Source organism: Hyla sarda, chromosome 4 (genome assembly GCF_029499605.1).
Source record: "Hyla sarda isolate aHylSar1 chromosome 4, aHylSar1.hap1, whole genome shotgun sequence".
Lineage (NCBI taxonomy): Eukaryota > Metazoa > Chordata > Amphibia > Anura > Hylidae > Hyla > Hyla sarda.
Genome location: NC_079192.1, coordinates 98,880,411 through 98,905,544, shown reverse-complemented (window position 1 = coordinate 98,905,544; position 25,134 = coordinate 98,880,411). Strand labels below are relative to the sequence as shown.

Below are 25,134 nucleotides of genomic sequence, written 5' to 3'. Positions count from 1 at the left end.
GATATATTTTTATATCTATGGATATTAGAAGTGGGCATGAAATAGTAGAGAGCGCCATGTATATAGGGTGATGGTAAATATTTATGTAAACCATGTCCCAGTCTGACACTGTAGAAGTGTCTCTTGTACCAAAATCTCAAATTCTACATATTCTTTCACACTATGTGGCTTAAAGGGGTACTCTGGTGGCAAAAAAAATATTCAAATCAACTGGTGCACTGCACTGCTTGCACCAGTTGATTGGAAAAAAAAAGGTTTCCACCAGGGTAACCCCTTAATGACCATGAGCATATATTTACGCTCGTGGCCGGCTCCCGTTATGTGAAGCGTGCTCAGGAGCTGAGCTCGCTTCATACCCGACAGGTTCCGTGTTGCTATCAGCAGCCAGGACCCATGGCTAATACCTGACATCGCCGATTGGGCTGATGTCCGGTATTAACATTGACATAATAGTTTTAATAGGTTGAATTAAATAAAGTGGGATACATTTTAATGACTTACTAGATTTTTGGACGATTTATACATTCATGTAGAACCAAATATACACGTAACAACAAAGCCATGGATGTTTTACCAACATCGGTGAATGCACATTTTGAACTATACAGTGTTTGTCTTGGCTCATGGTCTAGCTCCAGTTAGAACCAAATTAATACCCCATACCCTAAACTACACCCTCTCAATTTACAAGGCAAATGACCATCCTCACCACAGAAGATAATAAAGAAGGCTTTCACTCAATATGAGGTTTTATAGGGTCAAGAACAAACACTACTTTAGGAGGACATCTACAACAGGGCTTTTTTTTTCTCGGTGTAGGTCACTGTATAGATTTATATTTTTTGTATAGTTTTTTGATAAATTATATATAAAGCTACTGTAATATTTGGAAGCTACATACCAGCACGGGGAGACACTTCTTTCAGTGACACAAACCGAACTGTGGAATTTCCATCTCCATGCTGATTGAAGGCCAGCAGCTTCACCTCGTACACTACTAGGGGGTCTAGATACAAAACAGTATAACATTAGAATCCTTACAATCCACTTTTTTGTTTGTCCAAATCACCATTTTAGTGCCATTGTGTGTATTGTCATGTTAAATGTTACGCCAAGTATGACCCCTAGATGAAAGTGTCAAAGCACAAAATTTGGCTCTTATTTAAAACATATTTTTATTTTACAGAATTTGAGAAATGTTTTGTTTTTGAGGACTGTTTTATCATTTTCATATATTATGCTTGTCCTCAGGGAACAGTCCACGTTGATAAATGGCAGCTGTTAAGTGACTGCTATATTAAATTTCGCAGTCATTTTGCCGCAGTGGCATTTACAAGATGGTGTTATTGCTGTAAATGTCAGTCTAATTTTGACAGTGTTAATGGAGAGGATGTCCTGGCTCCATGTTTGATTACCATTATTATGTGTCACTGTATAATTCTATCACCCATCACTATAATTATAGGACACAGAGGTGTTACACAAGGTTCCTTTCTGTGCTATGCGTCACATAATAATATACTTCCAGGACCAATAAATATATTGTAGAAAGTACAAGAGATATAATCCGGCACCGCTGCCCAAGCAGACCGATCTTGCCAGATTAATCCGTATCAGTCACACAGTCTGTATGGTGTCCGGGGGTGCACTCCAGTGAATAGCGAATACAAATATGGCAAAAGAGAAGTGATGAATGAAAGGATGCACTCACCCAGGAACTTGATAGTAGAATACTTTATTCAGAAGCCGGTACAACACATGGGCGGGTAGACGCAGAGGAGCAACCTCGCAGCTGCGAGGTCGCTCCTCTGCGTCTACACGCCCATGTGTTGTGCCGGCTTCTGAAGCGAGGTCGCTCCTCTGCATCTACCCGCCCATGTGTTGTACCGGCTTCTGAAGCGAGGTCGCTCCTCTGCGTCTACCCGCCCATGTGTTGTACTGGCTTCTGAAGCGAGGTCACTCCTCTGCGTCTACCCGCCTATGTGTTGTACCGCCTTCTGAAGCGAGGTCGCTCCTCTGCGTCTACCCGCCCATGTGTTGTACCGCCTTCTGAAGCGAGGTCGCTCCTCTGCGTCTACCCGCCCATGTGTTGTACTGGTTTCTGAAGCGAGGTCGCTCCTCTGCGTCTACACGCCCATGTGTTGTGCCGGCTTCTGAAGCGAGGTCGCTCCTCTGCATCTACCCGCCCATGTGTTGTACCGGCTTCTGAAGCGAGGTCGCTCCTCTGCGTCTACCCGCCCATGTGTTGTACCGGCTTCTGAAGCGAGGTCGCTCCTCTGCGTCTACCCGCCTATGTGTTGTACCGCCTTCTGAAGCGAGGTCGCTCCTCTGCGTCTACCCGCCCATCTGTTGTACCGGCTTCTGAAGCGAGGTCACTCCTCTGCGTCTACCCACCCATGTGTTGTACCGGCTTCTGAAGCCAGGTCGCTCCTCTGCGTCTACCCACCCATGTGTTGTACCGGCTTCTGAAGCGAGGTCGCTCCTCTGCGTCTTCCCGCCCATGTGTTGTATCGGCTTCTGAAGCTAGGTCACTCCTCTGCGTCTACCCACCCATGTGTTGTACCGGCTTCTGAAGCGAGGTCGCTCCTCTGCGTCTACCCACCCATGTGTTGTACCGGCTTCTGAGTGAAGTATTCTATTATCAAGTTTCTGGGTGAGTGCATCCTTTCATTCATCACTTCTCTTTTGCCAATACATATATTGCTTTCTTATAATAAGTACATATGACTGTGTGCCATACTTACCAAGCCAGCAGATGTTGTAAGCTGTAACATTGCTCGGAAGCAGCATGGGCCCAGTGTAGTGTGGCAGAGGCACCTTACGGTAATAGAGCTTAAAACCTTCATTTTGGCCAAGTTTTATTGAAGGCTCCCAGGCTGCCTGTATGGCTGTACTGTTCAGGACCTTGATATAGAGAGAAGGCACAGCTGGTACTGCAAAGATAAGACCACTAGAGTTAGTAACCTCATTCAATGTCTACTGCAATAAAGTAATTGCATACATTGGTAATAATGTCAGGTTGTTAGATTTTTTGAGTATATTTAGGAAATAGATACAATATCTAGAATAAGGATAGAGTGGCTGCAGGATGGCTTCAGTATAATTCTCAGTCACAAATGAATTTTCTAGACTTCATTTTGTGAAATTAAAATTCAGAGGACAATTTATTTTATTATACTCACTGTGTCACATTTACTGATATTGGCATGCTGCCAAGCAGTACACCAGTATCAAACTTTAGTGTAACATGCATCGTATTCCTCAGTGGCACATGCTAATTCCGAATATAGTGTAGCTACTAAATTTAGTGAGGCTATACCTAGCATAGCTCCTTGATACTTTCCTGTCTGCAACGTGACATAGGTCTATAAAAGTAAAAAGTGGCCATGTCTCCCCTTTCAAAAATATGCAAACCGTAAAAGAAGTAGCAGAAGTTTAAATAATTATTACACCATACTGCTCAAAGTAAGTATAGTCCAATATATTCTTACAAGATCCTACAGCTGACAATTAGATTGTGCTGTCCCGATTTTACTGAAAAAAAAAAGCTTATATAGTCACTTTTGTGAAAATTTCTTCCACGGCTATGCCTCACCAACAACTAGGGGACACCCAGCAGTTTTAGAAGCACTGATGTAAACAGTATGAAATCTGCTTAAAGGGGTACTCCAGTGGAAATTTATTTTTTATTTTAAATCAACTGGTGCCAGAAAGTTAAGAAAGAAACAGATTTGTACATTACTTCTATTTAAAAATCTTAATCCTTCCAGTACTTTTCAGTTGCTGTATGCTCCACACAAAGTTCTTTTCTTTTTGAATTTCTTTCCAGTCTGACCACAGTGCTCTCTGCTGACACCTCTGTTCATGTCAGGGACTGTCCAGAGCCAGAGCACATCTCCATAGCAAACCTTTCCTGCTCTAGACAGTTCCTGTCATGGACAGAGGTGTCAGCAGAGAGACCTGTTCTTCAGACAGAAAATAAATTCAAAAAGAACTTCCTGTGGAGCATACACCAGCTGATAAGTACTGGAAGAATTAAGATTTTTTAATAGAAGTAATCTACAAATCTGTTTACCTTTCTGGCACCATGTGATTTAAAAAAGTTTTTTTTCCACTGGAGTACCCCTTTAAGTACAGTAGCTATATGGCCTACTGGATGTTGGTCCTTTGTCAGATGCAATAAAAATCCACAACTGGCAAAAAATGTTGTAAAAATGGCAGGCCAATGATTATAAGCCAAAAACATAGATAAAGCAATACAGTTTAACCCCTTCAGGATGGAGTCTTTTTCCATTTATGCACTTTCGTTTTTTCCTCCTTACCTTTTAAAAATCATGACCCTTTCAATTTTGCACCTACTAACCCATATGATGGCTTGTTTTTTACACCACCAGTTGTATTCTGTAATGATATCAGTCATTTTATCAAACAATCTATGGCGAAACCCCAAAAAAAATATTTGTGGGACAAAAGTGGAAAAAAACACGCCATTTTGTAACTTTTGGGGGCTTCCGTTTCTACGCAGTAAAAATGACACCTTATTTTTATTCTGTAGGTCCATACAATTAAAATTATACCCTACCTATATAGGTTTGACAAAACTTAATATGTTTAAATGTCCTCTTATGACCCTAATAACTTTTTTATTTTTCCACATACAGGGATGTGTGATAGCTCATTTTTTGTGCCGTAATCTGAAGTTTTTATCGGTACCATTGTTGTTTTGATCTGACTTTTTGATAGATTTTAATACATTTTCTTATGGTATGAAAAGTGACCAAAAATACGCTATTTTGGAATTTTGAATTTTTTTAAGGTGTACGCCATTGACCGTGTGCTTTAATTAACAATATATTTTTATAGTTCACACATTTATGCATGCGGCGATACCACATATGTTTATATTTATTTTTATTTACATAGTTTTTTTAAATGGGAATGGGGGGTGATTCAAACTTTTATTAGGGAAAGGGTTAAATCACATTTATTAACTTTTCTTTTACACTGTTATAGCCCCCATAGGGGACTATAACATGCAATACATTGATTGCATACACTGATCAATGCTATGTCAGGCTTGGAGTAATCAATCTAAGAGGTTAATACCGGACATCACCGCGATCGGTGATGTCTGGTATTAGCCACGGTCCCGGCTGTTACTAGGTGCCGCGAGACCGACCCGATATGACACAGGGTCAGCCCGTGACCCCGCATTATATCGCGGGCACAGGGCGTACAGGTATGCTCTTCGTTATTAAGAGGTTCAAATATATACAAAACATATAACATTTAGCACTTTAGTTATATAAATGATTAAATAAAATGAGCCATTCACGTATTCTAAAATGCAAAGGCCCCAAAAAAGTGTGGCTGTCAGATCCCATAATAAAGAAAAAAATTATATCTTACTCAGTACCTAATCCTGACCATGTACATCTAATTTGTATGCCTTTATCACCTATATTTATTATAAAAAATACCTCTTTATATTAGCTCACAGTGTTAGAAATCCTCTCAGGGGAAAGGGGCGTGGTGATGGGAGGTGACTGGTGTGTCTGCTCATGCAGCCTTTTCCATGAGTCATCTCTTGTCCATGACTTATGGACAAGCATGATGCAGCTGGACTGGTTGCCGTCCCAGTATGTATGGGGACCCCTAGTGGTGGGATTTTCAGGAGCCATGTTCTTTTTTCATATATTTTCTTTATTAAATATTCCAAAAAATGTAAACAACCATATTACTAAAGTTTTTTTAATTTTCATCAGTAGCAACATACAAAAAGTTTTTGGATCTGACCGTGCCCAAGTGATTTATTCTTAACAACCAATCATAGCTTTTCTTTAAGGAAATGCTTGACACTTTTGTAGATATAAGAGAGGACTGGCAGATATCTATATCTATCAAGGCAGATATCTATTGAAAAAGGTTTTGATTTAAACATTCCTGGTATGGTTCAAGAAACCAACAAGCCACAATTCGCTCACAACTATTAGACAAGCTATTGCAACAAGATGCCCCAAAATTATCATGGGTGACTTCAACACAGCACTCCCTTCAGACTATTCTCCCTTCCCCACTGTGACAGCTCTCCTAGCTACCCATACTGCAGTGTCCCAGTGCAATATATTAAGTGTGGTTTGATGAAAGACCTAGCCATATCGTACTTTATTAAAATAGTATTGTATAGCTGTTAAATTGCATTTTTTACTTTAACCAAATAATTGCAGATGGTACTAAGGATGTTAACCCATTGACTTATATTCATTACTATTTATTAGTGTTGCTCGCGAATATTCGCAATTCGAATATTATTCGCGAATATCGCATATTCTCGAATTCGCGAATTTCGCGAATATAGCGCTGTATATTCGTAATTACGAATATTCGTTTTTTTTTTTGTTTTTTTTTCTTCACAGTACACATCACAGTGATCACCCCTCTCTGCTTCCAGCTTGTGTGGTGTAAAGAAGGCTCTAATACTACTGTGTGAGACTGGCGTGCGAAAATTCGCATATGCGAAAATTAGCATGTGCCAATTTTCGTATATGCGAAAATTCGCATATGTTAATTTTCGCATACGCGAATTTTCGCACACGTGAAAATAAAACGAGAATATAACGAATATGCGAATATTCGCGAATATATGACGAATATTCGTCCATATATTCGCGAATATTCGCGAATTCGAATATGGCCTATGCCGCTCAACACTACTATTTATTTCCATTCACATACACTTTCTGCTCTCTGCTGCCACCTTTTGTGGAACAGCATTACTATTAGTTATTCTCTGCTATTCTCCAGAATTCACCAGAAATTTCCAGTAAATAGGCAGAGTTATTATAGATAAAATTCCTATAAGTCTAGCCTTCCCAGATCCCATTGTCTCAAGTGGCTCTCACAGTCTGCAAGATTTGCTGCCATTTGTTGTACTGATTGGAGTCTGAGCAAAGTTGTATAAGCTTACTAGAATCGCATGAGCCACTGCAGGCTACCAGAGGACTACAATGTGCTGTGTACAGTATTTAGCCTGAAGGACTTATTTTGTACTCATTCTGAATTTTCTTGCTTATCTAAGGGGTAAATCAGCCTAGAAAGGGTATATTAACAAATCTGTGCCTTTGTCAACCTCTGGTAGGGTCAGATGGGTTTTCTAAAGTCTTCAGAGATGTAACATCTCATTCCACACCGGTTTACTCCTTCGATACCAAAATCCATCGCACCACCTTATTGGGTATGGTGACTGTACCGCTATACAGTCACCATACAATTTTCGAAAAATCCCAACATATTTACTAACGCTTCCACAGAAAATGTGGTGGATTTGAGGTCAAGAAAACCCCAACTCAGAGCAGTTGTAAAAAAGCATAATGTAGGGAAGAGTGCAAAACGTAAGGAAACCTTAGAAAATACCATGGAAAAATATCTGAAGGGAAACAAAACCCACTAAGAAAACTCCACTCCACTCTTAGTAAATCAGGGCCAATGAGTTATTCCCAGACCATCTTCAGCTAAAAATGGCAACCAACTATGGAATTGTCTGTCAAATTCAGCCCTACTTCACAAAGTACATTTTATGAGGCCACATAACAAATATATCTATCCTAAACAACAGACATTAGTCTACTGTGATGCACCACTCTTCCACTTTTGACCGTGAACAATATTTTAAGCTACGGATATGATGCAGATCCAGTTAAATACTTGACCAGTGATGCAACTTTTACAAGTTTGCCTCATACCTTCTCCCAGAGTGCTTTGCACCACACTAGCAGATGCTTTGCTTGCTCCTCTAGAAGTATATGCTTTTATGTAGAAGACATAGCTGGTTGATGGTTCTAGATCTGTCAACGTTTGCTGAAAAGTATCCTTACTCACAGCTTCTTGGTACTCCATTTGGACAGGGTCTATGGATAAAGCAAAGGTATGGTAAATAATACTTCCTTCATATAAACTATCAAACGTAAAATATAGTATAATGGACTGTACAAGATGAGATAGGCTAGGTATACATTGCCTTTTTGCATCTGACCTGTTTTAGGTCCTATCAGCCCTTTATTCCCGAGCCAAACGGACCATGAAACGTGTCAGGTTCAAACGGCTACTGCCAGATCCCAACAAACCCCATTCACTTGTATGGGGTCCGTTGGTGATCCGGTAATTTAACGGGAATATAGCAGAGAAATTTTACCAGATTGCCGACGGAACTCCGAATAGCAGAGTCCATTGGCAATATGAACGAGCCCTTAGGTAAAATATATTAATCATCCAACATTTTCACCATGTAAAGGTTTTCAATTCCTACAGCTAAATCTTCTTGGAAACCATGCACACTTTTCTCATTGCTTCTTATATTTGGCAAATGATGAGAAAAGTCACAGACGCCAGTGACAGATGCCATTGTATAGGCATGCAGTGGCATCTGTCGCCTATAAGTTCCCAGTTTTTACTAGATACCACTGAATGTAAGCAGACTGTACTATTCAGTACAGAAAAAAATATATATTGACCCCCCCCTCAAATAAAAAGTCTAATTACCAAACAAAATGAACATATTGGTATTAACGCATGAGAAAATGTCAGAACTTTTACAGTATACTGATCTTGCATGTTGAACGCCAGAAAAAAATTTTTTTTTTTTTTTTAATCAAATTCCACAATGGAATAAACAAGAAGAAATCAGAGAGTCTGGTCTACCTCAATATTAAAAAAAACAACAGACCACGACGCAAAAAATTAGCACACCTATGAAAAAGTTATAGGGTTCCAAATGTATCGATTAACTTGGCTATCCCTATATTTATACTGATCTATCACATGGTAAATGGTGTAAAAGATAAAAAAAAACACCAAAAATGCATAGTTGTTTGTTTAATTACACTTCATTTTTTTCAGTTTTCCAGTACATGTTATGGTAAAAGGCATGGCTGCCTAAGCACCTGGTCCACATACCTGGCTGCCTAACCACTTGGCCCAAATACCTGGCTGCCTAACCACCTGGCCCACACCCTGGCTGCCTAACCACTTGGCCCACATACCTGGCTGCCTAACCACTTGGCCCACATACCTGGCTGCCTAACCACGTAGCCCACATACCTGGCTGCCTAACCACATGGCCCACATACCTGGCTGCCTAATCACCTGATCCACATACCTGGCTGCCTAACCACCTGGCCCACATACCTGGCTGCCTGACCACATGGCCCACATACCTGGCTGCCTAAGCACCTGGCCCACATACCTGGCTGCCTAACCACCTGGCCCACACCCTGTCTGCCTAACCACTTGGCCCACATACCTGGCTGCCTAACCAAATGGCCCACATACCTGGCTGCCTAACCACCTGACCCACATACCTGGCTGCCTAACCAAATGGCCCACATACCTGCCTAACCACTTGGCCTACATACCTGGCTGCCTAACTACCTAGCCCACATACCTGGCTGCCTAACCACATGGCCCACATACCTGGCTGCCTAACCACCTGATCCACATACCTGGCTGCCTAACCACCTGGCCCACATACCTGGCTGCCTGACCACATGGCCCACATACCTGGCTGCCTAAGCACCTGGCCCACATACCTGGCTGCCTAACCACCTGGCCCACACCCTGTCTGCCTAACCACTTGGCCCGCATACCTGGCTGCCTAACCACTTGGCCCACATACCTGGCTGCCTAACCAAATGGCCCACATACCTGGCTGCCTAACCACCTGACCCACATACCTGGCTGCCTAACCAAATGGCCCACATACCTGGCTGCCTAACCAAATGGCCCACATACCTGGCTGCCTAACCACCTGACCCACATACCTGGCTGCCTAACCACCTGACCCACATACCTGGCTGCCTAACCACCTGACCCACATACCTGGCTGCCTAACCACCTGGCCCACATACCTGGCTGCCTAACCAAATGGCCCACATACCTGGCTGCCTAACCACCTGGCCCACATACCTGGCTGCCTAACCAAATGGCCCACATACCTGGCTGCCTAACCACCTGACCCACATACATGGCTGCCTAACTACCTGGCCCACATACCTGGCTGCCTACCTACCTGGCCCACATACCTTTGTGCCTAACCACCTGACAACAAGGAGGGCATTATAACAGTTTGGGACCTATAGATGGGGAGATTTGGAAGAGGATGGGACGGCACTGGAAAAATGCACATTTTGGATGCTAACTTGATGCCATCTGTGAAAAAGCTGAAGTTAAAGAGAGGATGGCCTCTACAAATGGATAATGATCCTAAACACACCTCGAAATCCATGGGGGATTACATCAAGAGGCGTAAACTGAAGGTTTTGCCATGGCCTTCACAATCTCCTGACCTCAACATAATAAAAAATCTATGGATAGACCTTAAAAGAGCAGTGCGTGACAGACAGCCCAGATATCTCCAAGAACTGGAAGACTTTTGTAAGGAAGAATGGGCAAAGATACCTCAAACAAAAATTGAACGTCTCTTGGCTGGCTACAAAAAGCGTTTACAAGCTGTGATACTTGCCAAAGGGGGCAGTACAAGATATTAACTCTGCAGGGTACCCAAACTTTTGCAGATGCCATTTTTTGTTTTCTGTTATTTTGACAGTGTAAATGACGGAAATAAAATCTAACTTTTGTTGACCTATTATAAGAATGTCTAATCTGTAATTTGATGCCTTTTGGAGAATTTTCCATCTTTCCTTGGCTTCTTTATGCACATTAATACAAATTTTTACCTGGGGTGCCCAAACTTTTGATCTCCACTGTATATCCTGTGTACAGATGGTATCTACCTCTATATGGTCCTGTATATAATCACTTACTGTATATGGTATACTGATCCTGTGTACAGCTGGTATCTACTGCAATATGGTCCTGTATATATTCACTCATATGGTATACAGACCCTGTGTACAGCTGGTATCTACCACTATATGGGCACTTTATGGGGGAATGCTGATCTGTGTATAGTGGTTTTATTCAGTGCAGTATGGCGGTATCATCCAGTTATTGTGCAGTGGTATATATTTCCTCCTTGTACACTGTTATTATTGGTCATGGAAAATTATCTTACCTACGTTAACATGTTTTATATATACTGTATAAGTTTTTTTTATGTGTGTGTAGGGGTGGGGCTTGAGGAGGGATTTGGGTGGTATAGGGACGTGACAGAGGTCTGACCAGGGGCGGAGTCTCATAGGGAGCCCTAGCTGTATATGGTCCAGGGGCCCTGAGTGTTGTCAGTCCGCCTCTGGATAAGTTTTAGATTGCGTGGGGTCCGAGCACTGGGGCACCCTTGATCTCCTGTATGGAGCCCTGGCTCTCCCCTGGAGTGGCTCTTCACGACCTCTCCCTGAAGAGGAGGCCACCATGCACCCTCCATTTGGCTATTGGCTCTTCCATAGAGATTTTTGGAGGGGGTGTGGTGACCCCGTGGTGGGGTCGTGACGCGCTGCTTCAGGGGAGAGCCAAAGCTCCATACAGGAGATTGCGGGGGGACCCAGCGCTCGGATCCCCCCCCCCCCCCGCAATTAGGGGATACGTTTTATCCATGAGACTACTCCTTTAATGCTGAATTTATACATTTCCATTGAAAACCCAGTCAGACCATTAGTTATATAAAACATTTATATTCTCCAGGATGCGGATTCTTTATGTTCATTGTATACATTGGAATTACGATAAATACCAGGATGCATTTGGTGTATATTGTAGTGTCTCGAAGAGAAAGAGCACTGGTGTTGTCTTTGTATTGCTAATATTTATATGAGGCATGAGAAAAAAAGGAGCATAAAAGGCAATGGAATTCATTATAGTAATAGCGCAGCAAAGTCCTGATGGTGCTTACAGTTCAGTAGAACACAAAACAATACAACTTAGTATTATCCCAAATTACAGCTGCGGTAAAGTTATACAATTTGGGCCATCTGTAAATAATGTCTTAAATTCGTCCTCAATTTTATGGAATGTGCTTAATGCAAATTACCCTAATGGTTTTGGTGATTATTCCAATTACATGTAAATCAGAGGCATAAATATGTATAAGGGAGATGAGGCAAGGGCGTCTGAACCATAGTGGCAGATCATGTGGTTGCTTTGGGGACCTTAGAGACAGGGGGTCCCGTCCTGAAGTGCCGTCTGTAAAAACTATGCAGAACTCTTCTTTCCAGTTATCTGCATTGTCAACAAATTATAATATGGGTGAAATGACCAATATGAAAACCAAAAAATTCTTTCCTTGGAGGAAAAATTAGATGCCATAATAGGAGGTCTGTATGGCCTTTTGCTATGGGGCCTTCTCTCTTCTATGAACACCACTGGGATGAGGGACCTTCACACCTTTTCTGGCTATAGGCCACTTACTGTACTTTGTAAGACAACTGATTTCATGTTGTAAATCCTTAACCTGGCAATGTGCTTTATTATGGACCTTTTTTATGGGGCCTTCATGCATTGCAATAACTTTTTGTGTAGGTAGGAAAGAAAATCCAAGTGGAAACATAATACATGACAAAAGCATCCAAAGAATCTCAATAAGTGAACTCTATGATTTCTTATTTAAAAGGAACTCCAGTACAGTCATCCCTCAACTTACAATGGCCTCAACATACAATAGTTTCAACATACAATGGTCTTTTCTGGACCATTGTAACTTGAAACCAGACTCAACATACAATGATACGGACAGTCCAGATCTGTGAAACCTGTCACAACTGGAGGAACTGACCAATCAGAATTGGCATTTTACTGGTAAATCACCTCTATTACTGAAGTACATGCACTGACTGGTAGTGCCCCCTACAGTACAGGGAGGAACTACAAGTTCTGTACTACTCCTTACCTGTGCCAGGGTTAGCTGCTCCTTTGGACACCAAGTAAGGGCGGCTCCATTTGGGACACTGTGTGTACTGTATGGGACCCTGAAGAAGCTCCTGTCCTCTACATAAACCATTATTTCCCAACCAGGGTGCCTCCAGCTGTTGCAAAACTGCAACTCCCAGCATGCCCGGACAGCCAACGGCTGTCCGGGCATGCTGGGAGTTGTAGTTTTGCAACAGCTGGAGGCACCCTGGTTGGGAAACACTGACATAGACAGTGATTTACAGCTCCCAGCAGATCTTTCTTACTTTTATATGGAAGGACTTGCTTTATCTGTATTAGTTATCTACTTATTTTTCTTTAATTCTCACCATTTCCTATTTTCTATGAATTTTTGATGGCTTCAGAACCAATTACCAGGTTTCCATAGAGTTCTGGTCTCAACATACAATTGTTTCAACATACAATGGTCGTCCTGGAACCGATTAATATTGTAACTTGAGGGACCACTGCACACAACCGTTTATCTCTTATCCACAGGACGGGGGACAAGTGTCCGATCCAAGCAGTTGTGTTGACCTCCAAGCAAGAGAAGAACATGCTGGACAGGAGATTACGGGGGTCCCAGCGGTCCGACCCCCACACGATCAGACACTTATGCCCTATCCTGTGCATAGGGGATAAGATGTTGTGTACCAAAGTTTCCCTTTAATACGAACGCAATATGTTTATTGTATTCCCCTTTTTCTGCTATTTTTGTCAAATCAAATCAAACCTTATTGTAAACAAATAATCTATATAAATGACTATAAATTAGATTCATTATACTATAAATTATAAATAGCAGTGACTTAATTTGTGGTAGGTACCTTCAGTTTTGCGGATGTGGATCACATATCCAATGATCTCTTGCGTGTTTTCTAGCGGCTCTTTCCACGATACCTGAATGGAAGTCGATGATATAGTGGTGGCGGTGATGTCTTGCGGTGCACCCGGTAGTCCTTCTGCCCATATTACAGAAAGTCGAGCACTAGCCTGGCTGGAACCTGCAGTGTTCTGTGCTATGCACTGATATATAGCCTCATCCTCCTGACTAATGCCAGAAATGGTCAGAGAGCTAAGAAAATAAAGAGGAAGTTTGATAAAACTAAAACAATATAAAAATTAGTGTATGATGAATAGTGTTTCCTAATAATGAATGCTATTACATTTAAAAAACTTTATAAACAAGGACAATGGGGTGGGGGGGGGGAGACATCAGTGGGTAAGAAATAAGAATAGTAATATATGTATAAGGGTACCGCAATGTTTTACAAACAACGTGTCTCCAGCTGTTGCAAAACTACAACTCCTAGCATGCCCAGACAGCCAAAGAGGGATATAATATGAGAGGGAAGCCTTGATTTACCTTTAAAGGGGCATTTCGGTGGAAACCTTTTTTTTTTTTTTTTTTTTTATAAACTTGTGCCAGAAAGTTAAACAGATTTGTAAATTACTTCTATTAAAAAAATCTTAATCCTTCCAGTACTTATTAGTTGCTGAATACTACAATTATTTTCTTTTTGGAGCACAGAGCTCTCTGCTGACATCATGACCACAGTTCTCTCTGCTGACATCTCTGTCCATTTTATGAGCTGTCCAGAGTAGGAGAAAATCCCTATAGCAAACATATGCTGCTCTGGACAGTTCCTAAAATGGACAGAGATGTCAGCAGAGAGCACTGTGCTTGTGATGTCAGCAGAGAGCACTGTGTTCCAAAAAGAAAACAAGTTACTCTGTAGTATTCAGCAGCTAATAAGTACTGGAAGGATTAAGATTTTTTATATAGAAGTAATTTACAAATCTGTTTAACTTTCCGGCACCAGTTGATTTAAAAAAAAAGTTATCCACCAGAGTACCCCTTTAAGGAATAGTGTCAATCCTATGTAGGAGACAGACAGGCCTTCAGCTATCCGAGCATGCTGAGAGTTGTAGTTTTACAACAGATGGAGACAAACTGTTTGGAAAACACTGGGGTAAGGCCACTGGGACAAAAATGCTGCAGATTTTTCACAGCACCCCCCTCCCCCCCCCCCCCCCATAACTATAATAATGGTAACTGCCCCAATATGGCAGCCACTAAAAATCTATATATGCAGTTACACTCCCTCTGATCAGTTGAAGTATATAAAAACAGTTCCATCAATACAAAACATACAACCTCTCTTACACAAAAAAAAGTTTTCACCGGTTTAAAGGACAGGTGTTCAGACCCCGATGATCACTAGGATAAGTCAAGAGAAGTGCCTACTTAGTGCATTCTCTTCTGGCTCTGTCATGTGGCAACAACGGTCTCATCATGCAAGTCTATAGGACCGTTTCGCTTGCATAGACACAGAGTGGGGGTCGTGTGCTTCTTCCCCCCCCCCCCCCCCCCCCACCTCCCCTTTTCTAGTGAAAAAAGTTTTTGTTTTACATTTTATAAGGTCTGATGCATTGTGAGACAGGCTACCAAACTTAAAGGTATACTCTTGAGGAAAATTTTTTTTTTTTTTTAAATCAACTGGTGCCAGAAGTTAAACATATTTGTAAATTACTTCTATAAAAAAATCTTAATCCTTTCAGTATTTATAAGCTGCTGAAGTTGAGTTGTTCTTTTCTGTCTAAGTGCTCTCTGATGACGCCTGTCTCTGGAACTGTCCAGAGTAGAAGCAAATCCCCATAGCAAACCTCTTCTACTCTGTGAAGTTCCTGAGACAAGCAGAGATGCCAGCAGAGAGCACTGTTGCCAGACAGAAAAGAACAACTCAACTTCAGCAGCTGATAATTATTGGAAGGATTAAGATTTTTTAATAGAAGTAATTTACAAATCTGTTTCACTTTCTGGAGCCAGTTGATATAAAAAAAAAAGTTTTTTCCTGAAATACCCCTTTAACCTTTTGGGGACGCAGGGCGTATTCATACTCTCTGCAACACCGATCTTTAAGGACTCAGGGCGTACCTGTCCTGGTCCCGTTTACCGAGTTTAAACCGTTCTCACCAGCAGAGAACGGGTTAAACCCAGTGGGTCCCAGTTTCTACGGGCAGCCAGGACTCACGGCTAATGCCGGCGGCTCAGCGGAGCTGATCGGGACTATTGCGACAAAAGTTAAAAAGTTAAAAGTTTCAATCACCCCCCCCCCCCTTTTCCCATTTTTTTAAATAAAATAATGAAATAAAGAATAAAAACAATCATGTGGTACCGCCGCGTGCGTAAATGTCTGAACTATTAACATTTTAGGTTAGTTAAACCACACGGTCGATGGCGTACACATACCATAAAAATATTAATAAAAAGCGATCAAAAAGTCCCATCAAAACAGAAATAGTACCTATAAAAACTACAGATGACGGTGCAAAAAATGAGCCTTCATACCACCCCATACACAGAAAAATTAAAAAGCTATAGGGGTCATAAGATGCCAATTTTAACTCCTTAAGGACACATGACGTACTGGAACGTCATGTGTCCGCTTCCGATCTATAACGCGGGGCCACGGCTATTAACCCTTTAGGCGCGGCGTTCAAAGTTGAACGCCGCGTCTAATGTGAAAGTGAAAGTATGCCGGTTAGCTCAGTGGGCTGTTCGGGATAGCCGCGGCGAAATCGCGGCATCCCGAACAGCTTACAGGACAGCAGGAGGGTCCCTACCTGCCTCCTCGCTGTCCGATCGCCGAATGACTGCTCAGTGCCTGAGATCCAGGCATGAGCAGTCAAGCGGCAGAATCATCGATCAGTGGTTTCTTATGAGAAACCAGTGATCAGCATGAGAGATCAGTATGTGCAGTGTTATAGGTCCCTATGGGAGCTATAACACTGCAAAAAAAAAGTGAATAAATATCATTTAACCCCTTCCCTAAGTTTGAATCACCCCCCTTTTCCCATAAAAAAAAAACCACAGTCTAAATAAAAATAAACATATATGGTATCACCGCGTGCGGAAATGTCCAAATTATAAAAATATATCGTTAATTAAACCGCACGGTCAATGGCGTACGCGCAAAAAAATTCCAAAGTCCAAAATAGTGCATTTTTGGTCACTTTTTATATCATGAAAAAATCAATAAGTCCTATCAACGCAAAAATTGTGCCGCTAAAAACTTCAGATCACGGCGCAAAAAATGAGCCCTCATACCGACCCATACGCAGAAAAATAAAAAAGTTATAGGGGTCAGAAGATGACAATTTTAAACGTATTCATTTTCCTGCATGTAGTTATGATTTTTTCCAGAAGTACGACAAAATCAAACTTATATAAGTATAATTTTAATCATATGGACCTACAGAATAAAGATAAGGAGTCATTTTTACCGAAAAATTTACTATGTAGAAACGGAAGCCCCCAAAAGTTACAAAACAGCGGGGTTTTTTTTTCAATTTTGTCTCACAATGATTTTTTTTTCCATTTCGCCGTAGATTTTTGGGCAAAATGACTGACATCATTACAAAGTAGAATTGGTGCCGCAAAAAACAAGCCATCATATGGATTTTTAGGTGCAAAATTGAAAGAGTTATGATTTTTTAAAGGCAAGGAGGAAAAAACAAAAATGCAAAAACGGAAAAACCCTCGGTCCTTAAGGGGTTAAACTAATTTTGGTGCATGTAGTTTACAAAGTATTAAAATAAAATAAAACCTATATAAATTGGGTATCCTTGTAACCGTATGGACCTACAGAATAAAGATAAGGTGCACTGCGTAGAAATGGGAGCCCCCAAAAGTTACAAAATGGCGTTTTTTTATTTCACCCCACCCCACAAATAATTTTTTGGGGGTTTCGCCGCAGGTCATATTCTAAAATAAGTGATGTCATTGCAAAGTAAAAAACAAGCCCTTATATGGGTCTGTAGGTGCAAAATTGAAAGTGTTATGATTTTTAGAAAGGAAGGAGGAAAAAGTGAAAATGCAAAAACGAAAATTTGTCCTTAATGTGAAAATAGGTCCCTAAGGGGTTAAGGTCATTCAGTTTAGAAAAAAGACATTATAGTGGTGATCCTATTACAATATATTGGTTGGACTTGATGGGCCTGTGTCTTTTTTTCATCCCTATCAATTCTATAACTATGTATTATGGCTCTGTAATGTAGCTGTCATATTGCATCCATGACAGCATGTCAAAGCATTTTCCATTGGATGCCAATGCCATGTTGCGAAGGTATGCTTTCTTAGAACCATTGCTTCTGTGGCAGAAGACAAACATAATAGAGTGCCATCTGGAGGCACCCTACATGGTACAGTTTCAAGGGAATTTGGTGGCCTAGTTTTATGAACATGCGTGAAACCAGAATTTTTTGGTTTAGCCCCAGCAACCAATCACAGCTCAGCTTTCATTTCACCAGAGCTTGTTAAGATATAAAAGCTGAGCTGTGATTGGTTGTTATGGACAAATCCAGACAGTTTGGGCTTCAGGCAAATTGATAAATCTGGGCCTATGTGTCTCCATACAGCCCTACTACATGCATGGTATCTAACTATCTGGTATAACTATGTGGCCTTAACAAGGTTTATTCTCTACAGTCAGTGATCAGTAACTATGCCTGTAAGTTCACAAAAAATACTTCTATGAGTTAAATTGTATTGTTTTAAAGACACCGGATAAAATTGTGATGTGCGTATAAAAACATTTCACTACTTGTTGTTCAAACATTGATCTATGGTCTGATCCTTTAATTCAAGGATATCTAGGTTAACAAGACATTTGACTGTCCAGTTACACACACACAGATCATGTTGGGGTAAGTTCACATCACAAAACTGGTATACATCAGGATACCAGCAAAAAGATATACCAATATATGCTATGACTGGCTTTATGACTTTACTGGACCGAACCCACTCTACATTGGAACACTAGTCATTTGTTTAGTAGTAGACTACATTTTGTCCATTAAAATCAATAGCCCCAGCACAGGTACATATAGGTATACATCAAAATACCTTTTGGGCAGTATCCTGACATATACCAGAAACATAATGTACTTTTCTGATATGAACATAGCCTATAGCAGTTGTAAATGCATTCGCAGACATGGCCATATCTACATCTCATGCTGCCCTAGGCAATTCACAAGCGTCAGAATTTTTTCATGCCATTGATTTTTTTCCCCCTGTACCACAGCCTGGTGGCAGCAGCTACTTTGCAGGTATTTTTTTTTATTACCCACTAAAGTGCTGCCCCCTACAACATGGCTGCCCTAGGCACAGGCCCACAGGTGCCTAATGGTAAATAGAGCTGGCAGGTCCTGGCAGGTCCTGAGAAATACAGTAAAGTAATAGGGATTACAAATGACAGCCGCTCATCATGTTGTCAATTAATAATGTCATTTTATACAGAACATTAAGGTCCTTTTGTGCACCCAGACACTGCATCTGCTTGTTCTCCCCTTTGTATCAGCATTACAATGATCTGTCTGGATTTATCCTATGTATTAGGTAATGGTTTTGCTCGATTAAATTGCAAAAGTATGGTAGCCTTTCATTAATCTTGGTTAACCTTTTCCGTGTGTGATAGGAAAAGCTACAGACCTCTCACTTCTTGGGTCACTGAACAGAAACACAATGGAAACATGACATCTCTTTTCTGTTTTTTCTTTACTGCGCTTGTCCTCAGTAAACTTTACTTGGGGCGGCATTTGTTTTAACCGACTCAGTGCCAACAGTTTGTTCATCATCAGCAATAGACTTTTGAAATTATTCAGTCAAGGGGTTAAGTATCTAAAAGTTGAAGTCAGGGACCCTTCAGGCTGGAGGCCCCTTTCTATTGAAATGAAAGACTTTAATTACCATGGTGAGGGTGGGGTGGGGGGGGGGGATCAATACCGCTCCATGCCCTGGTTACTTGTTGCCATAGTGATGTCTCCTGGATACTCATGCCCCCCACCCCACCCTTTTCCATCGTCCAGGATTACAACCACCTCCCAGGCTGGGTATGACCCTTGAAACTGGAGCAGCTTATAGCGTCAAGAAGCAAGATGACAAACCTAAGTGGGGTCACACTGTTCAAGGATAGTAATTCCCAGGGGATCATAAGATTATAAAAATCCTATAATAGCAATTCTCGATTACTATAGAAAGACTGTCTCAGCTATCATGATACAACTGTGTTTAGAAACTGTGAAAGTGTTTAGAAACTACACAAATTCCAATGTTCAGTCAATGTGCACAGTTCAGAACGTAAACCCAAATATCTAAATCTATGAATATATGTAGACACAAAGTAACAACTTGGATTTATATGGGTGATACATGTGGTCATTTGGTTTTTGCAGGGATTATAGTTAAATTCAGCCTGGTGAGCTGAATACAAGAATTACAAGAATTAAAGTTCAGCAATAATGAGTCCACATATTCTCAGGTTGTTTGGGATCTAAGAGGAACGGTAATGTAATATGCAACCTATAGACTTATGGTCCTACAGTACCTCCAAACGCCTTGCATTTCATATAGAAGCATAAAGAGGTTTTGAAAAGTGACATTGAATACACCGGATGCAATATTATGGAGCATTGCCTCAAGGGGAGAATAAGGCTGTCATATGGCACCATATGGTGGCACACATGATGCCTTACACATGGCTCTGCTGTGTGCATGTGACCTTTGTCCTAAATAACCCCAAACTATCGACACTATTCAGATGAGATCATCAGATAATGAATTCAGTGATAATGGAAAATACTTATGCCTAAAGTGTAAATGACACGTCATAAAAAATAAAAAAAACATTACATACTGTAGGACTTTGCATTCTACGTCCCCATCATATTAAAGTGTTTTTTTTTAGAGCCATATTTGTACATTTTGCCATCATTGGTAATGGCGCCAACCAGGGGGTATCAAGGGAAGTGTAGTTCTGTTTTTACACATGCATGGTAATGAAAAGGTAGTGAGTTGTGAAATGTGTAGGTTGTGCGTGTGCAGTAAAGCACTTTTGGTGGAACAGCTGATCACCGGACGTGAGTCCTGAGACATTTGACAACTCAAGAAAAACTTAGAAAACTTACCCTCACTTCATAGAATGCAGCGCAGCTAAATCCTGAGAGAACATTTGCAATAAGCCAATCAAAGACTCAGCTCTCAAGGACTCCTCCTCTTTACATTGTAAGTAATGCCATGTGTTGGCGGCATTGCTTCCCATGTATAGGAATGTGATGGATTGAAGACAGAAGTAAACAAGGAGGAGCAATGACGTCAACACACACTAAGGCCATGTTCATTACAAGGGAATAAGTGGAGACTGCTAAGTCATAACAAGGGACATCTAGCATACTGAAGATGTCGGAGGACTCCAGAACATAAAATGATAATGATAGGAGCCTGTTTGGCTAATTGAATATATTACATACTTTTTTTAAATATCGCTGGCAAGTGAGTTATATTTTAAAGTAACCAGAGTATTACCATAGTGGCCCTTTTATTGTTTAGTCTTCATACTTGTTTTGCATTAAAAGGTTTGTATAAGATTATAAAAGTGAAGTATTTTTCCAGAAACAGTGCTAATGTTGACCCAAATCTATGTCTGCTATTGCAACCAAGATTTAGAGTAGCATATGATGGAAAGAAACTGAGCTGTGTGATATATAGGTTTATGTGATTTGGCGCAGGAGCAGAGTAAACTGAAGAAAAAATGGAGGAAGTCCAGCATACGGAAAGTTCAGCTTTATTGCAGATAACAGCAGACACAACACATCAGGGGAAACATCAAATGGACATCTGGATGCGTTTCGGGTGGATCTACTACCCTTTATCACAGACTCCAGGAGGAGAGTAGAGTAAATCCTGATACGACTGTAGGAGAGACAGTAAGGTTATGTTCATGCGGTGGAATGTCCATGTCCATTCGGACATTCCATAGACAGCGGAGCACCGACAGAACATGCCGGCTCTAGGACGGCTCGGAAATGCGCTGTCTCATAGACGACAATGCATTTTCGATTGGAATCCACAAAAACATTGAACAGGTTCAAATTTTTTTGTGACACTGGAATCAGGATCAGATGTTGCTGCTGTGGAAATTCTACAATGTGAACAAAGCAGCAGAATCCCATTTAAATCAATGGGACTCTGCTGCTGCAGAATGAATGTATGGAATATTCATGTGGAATTCTGCACTGCCATTCTGCCATCTGAACATAGCCTAAGAGTCCTGCTTACTCCACCCACACAGGATTATTAACAACCTTCTCTGTACACAAACTCATACAAGGAAATATGTAATTCTCTAGATGTGGGTGCGGTAAGCAAGACTCTGTCTCTCCTAGGAGTCCTGGCAATTATCCCTCTGCTTTTAACTCAGAAACCCTCTCTAAATGATATAAGCCTACAGATGATATGTAAACCATAGTGCTCACCTTCCCTATCTCATATTCTGCTCCTACATAAGGTGGCATAAAACAGACACAACCAATGAGCAAGTCTTGCACTGTGCCTGGGGAAAATAATCTAACCATTTTCCTTAATCCTGCACCCCCTTTTAAATTGTCCTGACTTTTCTCTTATACATTAGAGTAAAGTTATGGTTATTCCATGCATTAGTTTAATATATACGTATTGAATGGGTGTTGCAATATAGATGAAAAATTACCGTATTTTTCGCCGTATAAGACACACTTATTCTTCCCCAAAACTGGGGGGGAAAAGTCGGTGCGTCTTATACGGCGAATACACCCCTATCGCGGCGGTCCCTGCGGCCATCAACGGCCGGGACCCGATCGCGGTGATGCCCTGTATTAACCCTTCAGACGCGGCGATCAAAGCTGACCGCCTCGTCTGAAGGCAAAGTGACACTAACCCGGCTGTTCAGTCGGGCTGTTCGGGACTGCCTCGATTTCACCACGGCGGTCCCGAACAGCCCGACTGAATAGCTGGGTTAGTACTTACAGGACACCGGGAGGGACCTTACCTGCCTCCTCCGTGTCTTCTCCGTTTAGGGATCCCCTGTATGGCCGGCGCTCTCCTTCCTCGTCATCACGTCTTCGCGTACGTGCGTCGGCGTGCGTAACGACGTGATGATGGCGACGGAGAGCGAGGATACCCGGCCGGCAGCAGAGACGTTCCGGAGAGACGGGGACACGGTGACAGCGATGGAGCGACATCCAGGGCAGCGGTGATGGGTCCGGAGCGGCGGGGACACGTGAGTATTACCTCCTATGCAGTGGTCTTCAATCTGCGGACTTCCAGATGTTGCAAAACTACAACTCCCAGCATGCCCGGACAGCCAACGGCTGTCCGGGCATGCTGGAAGTTGTAGTTTTGCAACATCTGGAGGTCCGCAGGTTGAAGACCACTATTGGGTTCAAAATCTTAATTTTTTTAGATATTGCACCTATTAATTGGTGCGTCTTATACGCCGGTGCGTCCTATAGGGCGAAAAATACGGTAAGTTTTGTTATAATAATAAAAAGAGAAAAAGTGCCCTTCAAACTGAGGCCAAGACTTAGACCGATGCACTTCTTTAAAGCATACCTATCAGATCCCACAAAAAAATTTATATATTACTCAGTACCTAATCCTGACCATGTACACCTAATATTTATGCCTCTATTACCTTTATTTATTATAAAATCCCTCTTTTCATTTGCTCACAGTGTTAGAAATCCTCTCGGAAAGGGGGCCTGTCTCTCCCTTGTGGTGGGAGGTGATTGGTGTGTCTGCTCATCCAGCCTTGTCCATGACTCATCTCTTGTCCTTGACTCAGGGACAAGCCTGATGCTACTGTAGAACTGGTTTGTGTCCCAGTAAGTAAGTAAACCCCTAATGATGTGATTTTCTGGAGCCGTTCTCTTTATTAAATATTCCAAAAAATTTACAAAAGGTCTTCAATTTTCATCAGTAACAACATGTAAAAAGTTTTGGGATCTGACAGTGCCCATTTAACATAGTTTTTTCTTTTTACCTGTTATTGTTTTTCAGCTTGATGTGCCCTCTGGGTTCCAGCTCTCGTCCATTCTTCAGCCATGTGATTTGTGGTGGTGGTTCCCCTTGGGCCAAACATGTAAAAATCGCTGTAGTGCCAACAGGACGGGTAATGGACTGTGGATGTTGGACAAACTCAGCAGGGGCTGAAAAGGACAATGCAGAAAAATGAATGACGATAAAAATGTCATGGTATATCTAGTGGTAAGACTTTTAGTATGACACAATAGGGAAAGAAGACTTTATAGACTAAAACATTTTATTTACAGGGCATTCGTTTAGAGCGTCGGGTACAGTGTCGGAGGCTAGTGACGCCATGGGCCCGCCCCACTCGTGATGTCACAGCCGTGCCCCCTCAATGCAAGTCTATGGGAGGGGGCGTGACGGCCATCAGACCCCCTCCCATAGACTTGCATTGAGGGGGTGTGGCCATGACAGCACGAGTGGGGCTGCCCATGACGTCACAAGCCTCTGGTGCTGCACCCAATGCTCTAAATAAATGCCGGTACAGTAGGGTGGGACGCCCGCAATCTGACATCTTTTCCCCTAAGCTTTGGATAGGGGATAAGATGTCTAGGGGCGGAGTACCCCTTTAAAGAGTCTTTATAATTCGTCATTTATTCACGTACGTCTCTGCTCAGTCTAGGTTTAGGAGCCCAGTGTGCAGTCCTACTAATGATAAATTGAGAAAAAATGTACATGAATAAATTACTAGTTATACTGAGCATTTTCCAATAAAACTATATCTCAATCTGCTCATCTTATTTTCCTCTAAGACACGTGTCTGCAGATTGGACTGCCTTTTTATGATGAGGGGGTTCAATTCAATGCATAAATAGTATTCAGTAGGATATGGAGGGTACAGTGGGATATAGAAAAAGGCTGGTCCAGCCCCAAAAGTAATGCCCCTAGTGCACCAAGCACATTAATAGTGTAAGGAATCTATACAATTGTGCAGTACATCTGTATAACAATGGTATCATTTATAGCAGAAGCAGTGGTATGATATGGGCAAAGGTGGTGTCAGTTTCCCTTTTAAACAATAAGACTTTGCTTGCAGATTCTACCTGAAGAATCAATTTGTTCATTCTTCCAGCAGAACACTGCAGTAGAAATAAATAATTCCCCTGTATAAGTATTAAAAAAAAAATAAAAAAAAATCAGTGATAAATGAAAAATAAATATTTATTACAGGTGAAAAAGGATTATCCAAATATAAAAATATGTAATTTGTCTAATGTGAATGAATTGTAACAGGTGCGTCCTATTGTACTTATTTATTTTGTTCACAATACCTGTGATAGTTTTACTGTGGGAAACTAGGGGCTTAGCTGTGGGGACGGAGGGCTATTGGAGCATGTACCCCTGAGGCCTGAGTGCACCAACAGGCCACA

At 41.5% G+C, this 25,134-nt stretch overlaps 1 protein-coding gene across 4 annotated transcripts in view; it reads right to left on the bottom strand.

Annotated features, from left to right (window-relative positions):
- Window positions 1-25,134, bottom strand: part of IGDCC3 (immunoglobulin superfamily DCC subclass member 3) — a 191,829-nt gene that overhangs the window by 5,406 nt on the left and 161,289 nt on the right. For all 4 annotated transcript variants that reach the window (XR_008892402.1, XM_056571730.1, XM_056571731.1 and 1 more), the window contains 5 exons: window positions 23,721-23,886; window positions 13,683-13,930; window positions 7,743-7,907; window positions 2,745-2,933; window positions 902-1,006 (listed from right to left, as the gene is read on the bottom strand). Coding sequence is in view for 3 of the 4 variants with exons in the window: in XM_056571730.1 (XP_056427705.1) it covers window positions 902-1,006; window positions 2,745-2,933; window positions 7,743-7,907; window positions 13,683-13,930; window positions 23,721-23,886 (873 nt within the window). In the remaining variant the exon portion in view is untranslated. The remainder of the gene's footprint in view (window positions 1-901; window positions 1,007-2,744; window positions 2,934-7,742; window positions 7,908-13,682; window positions 13,931-23,720; window positions 23,887-25,134) is intronic.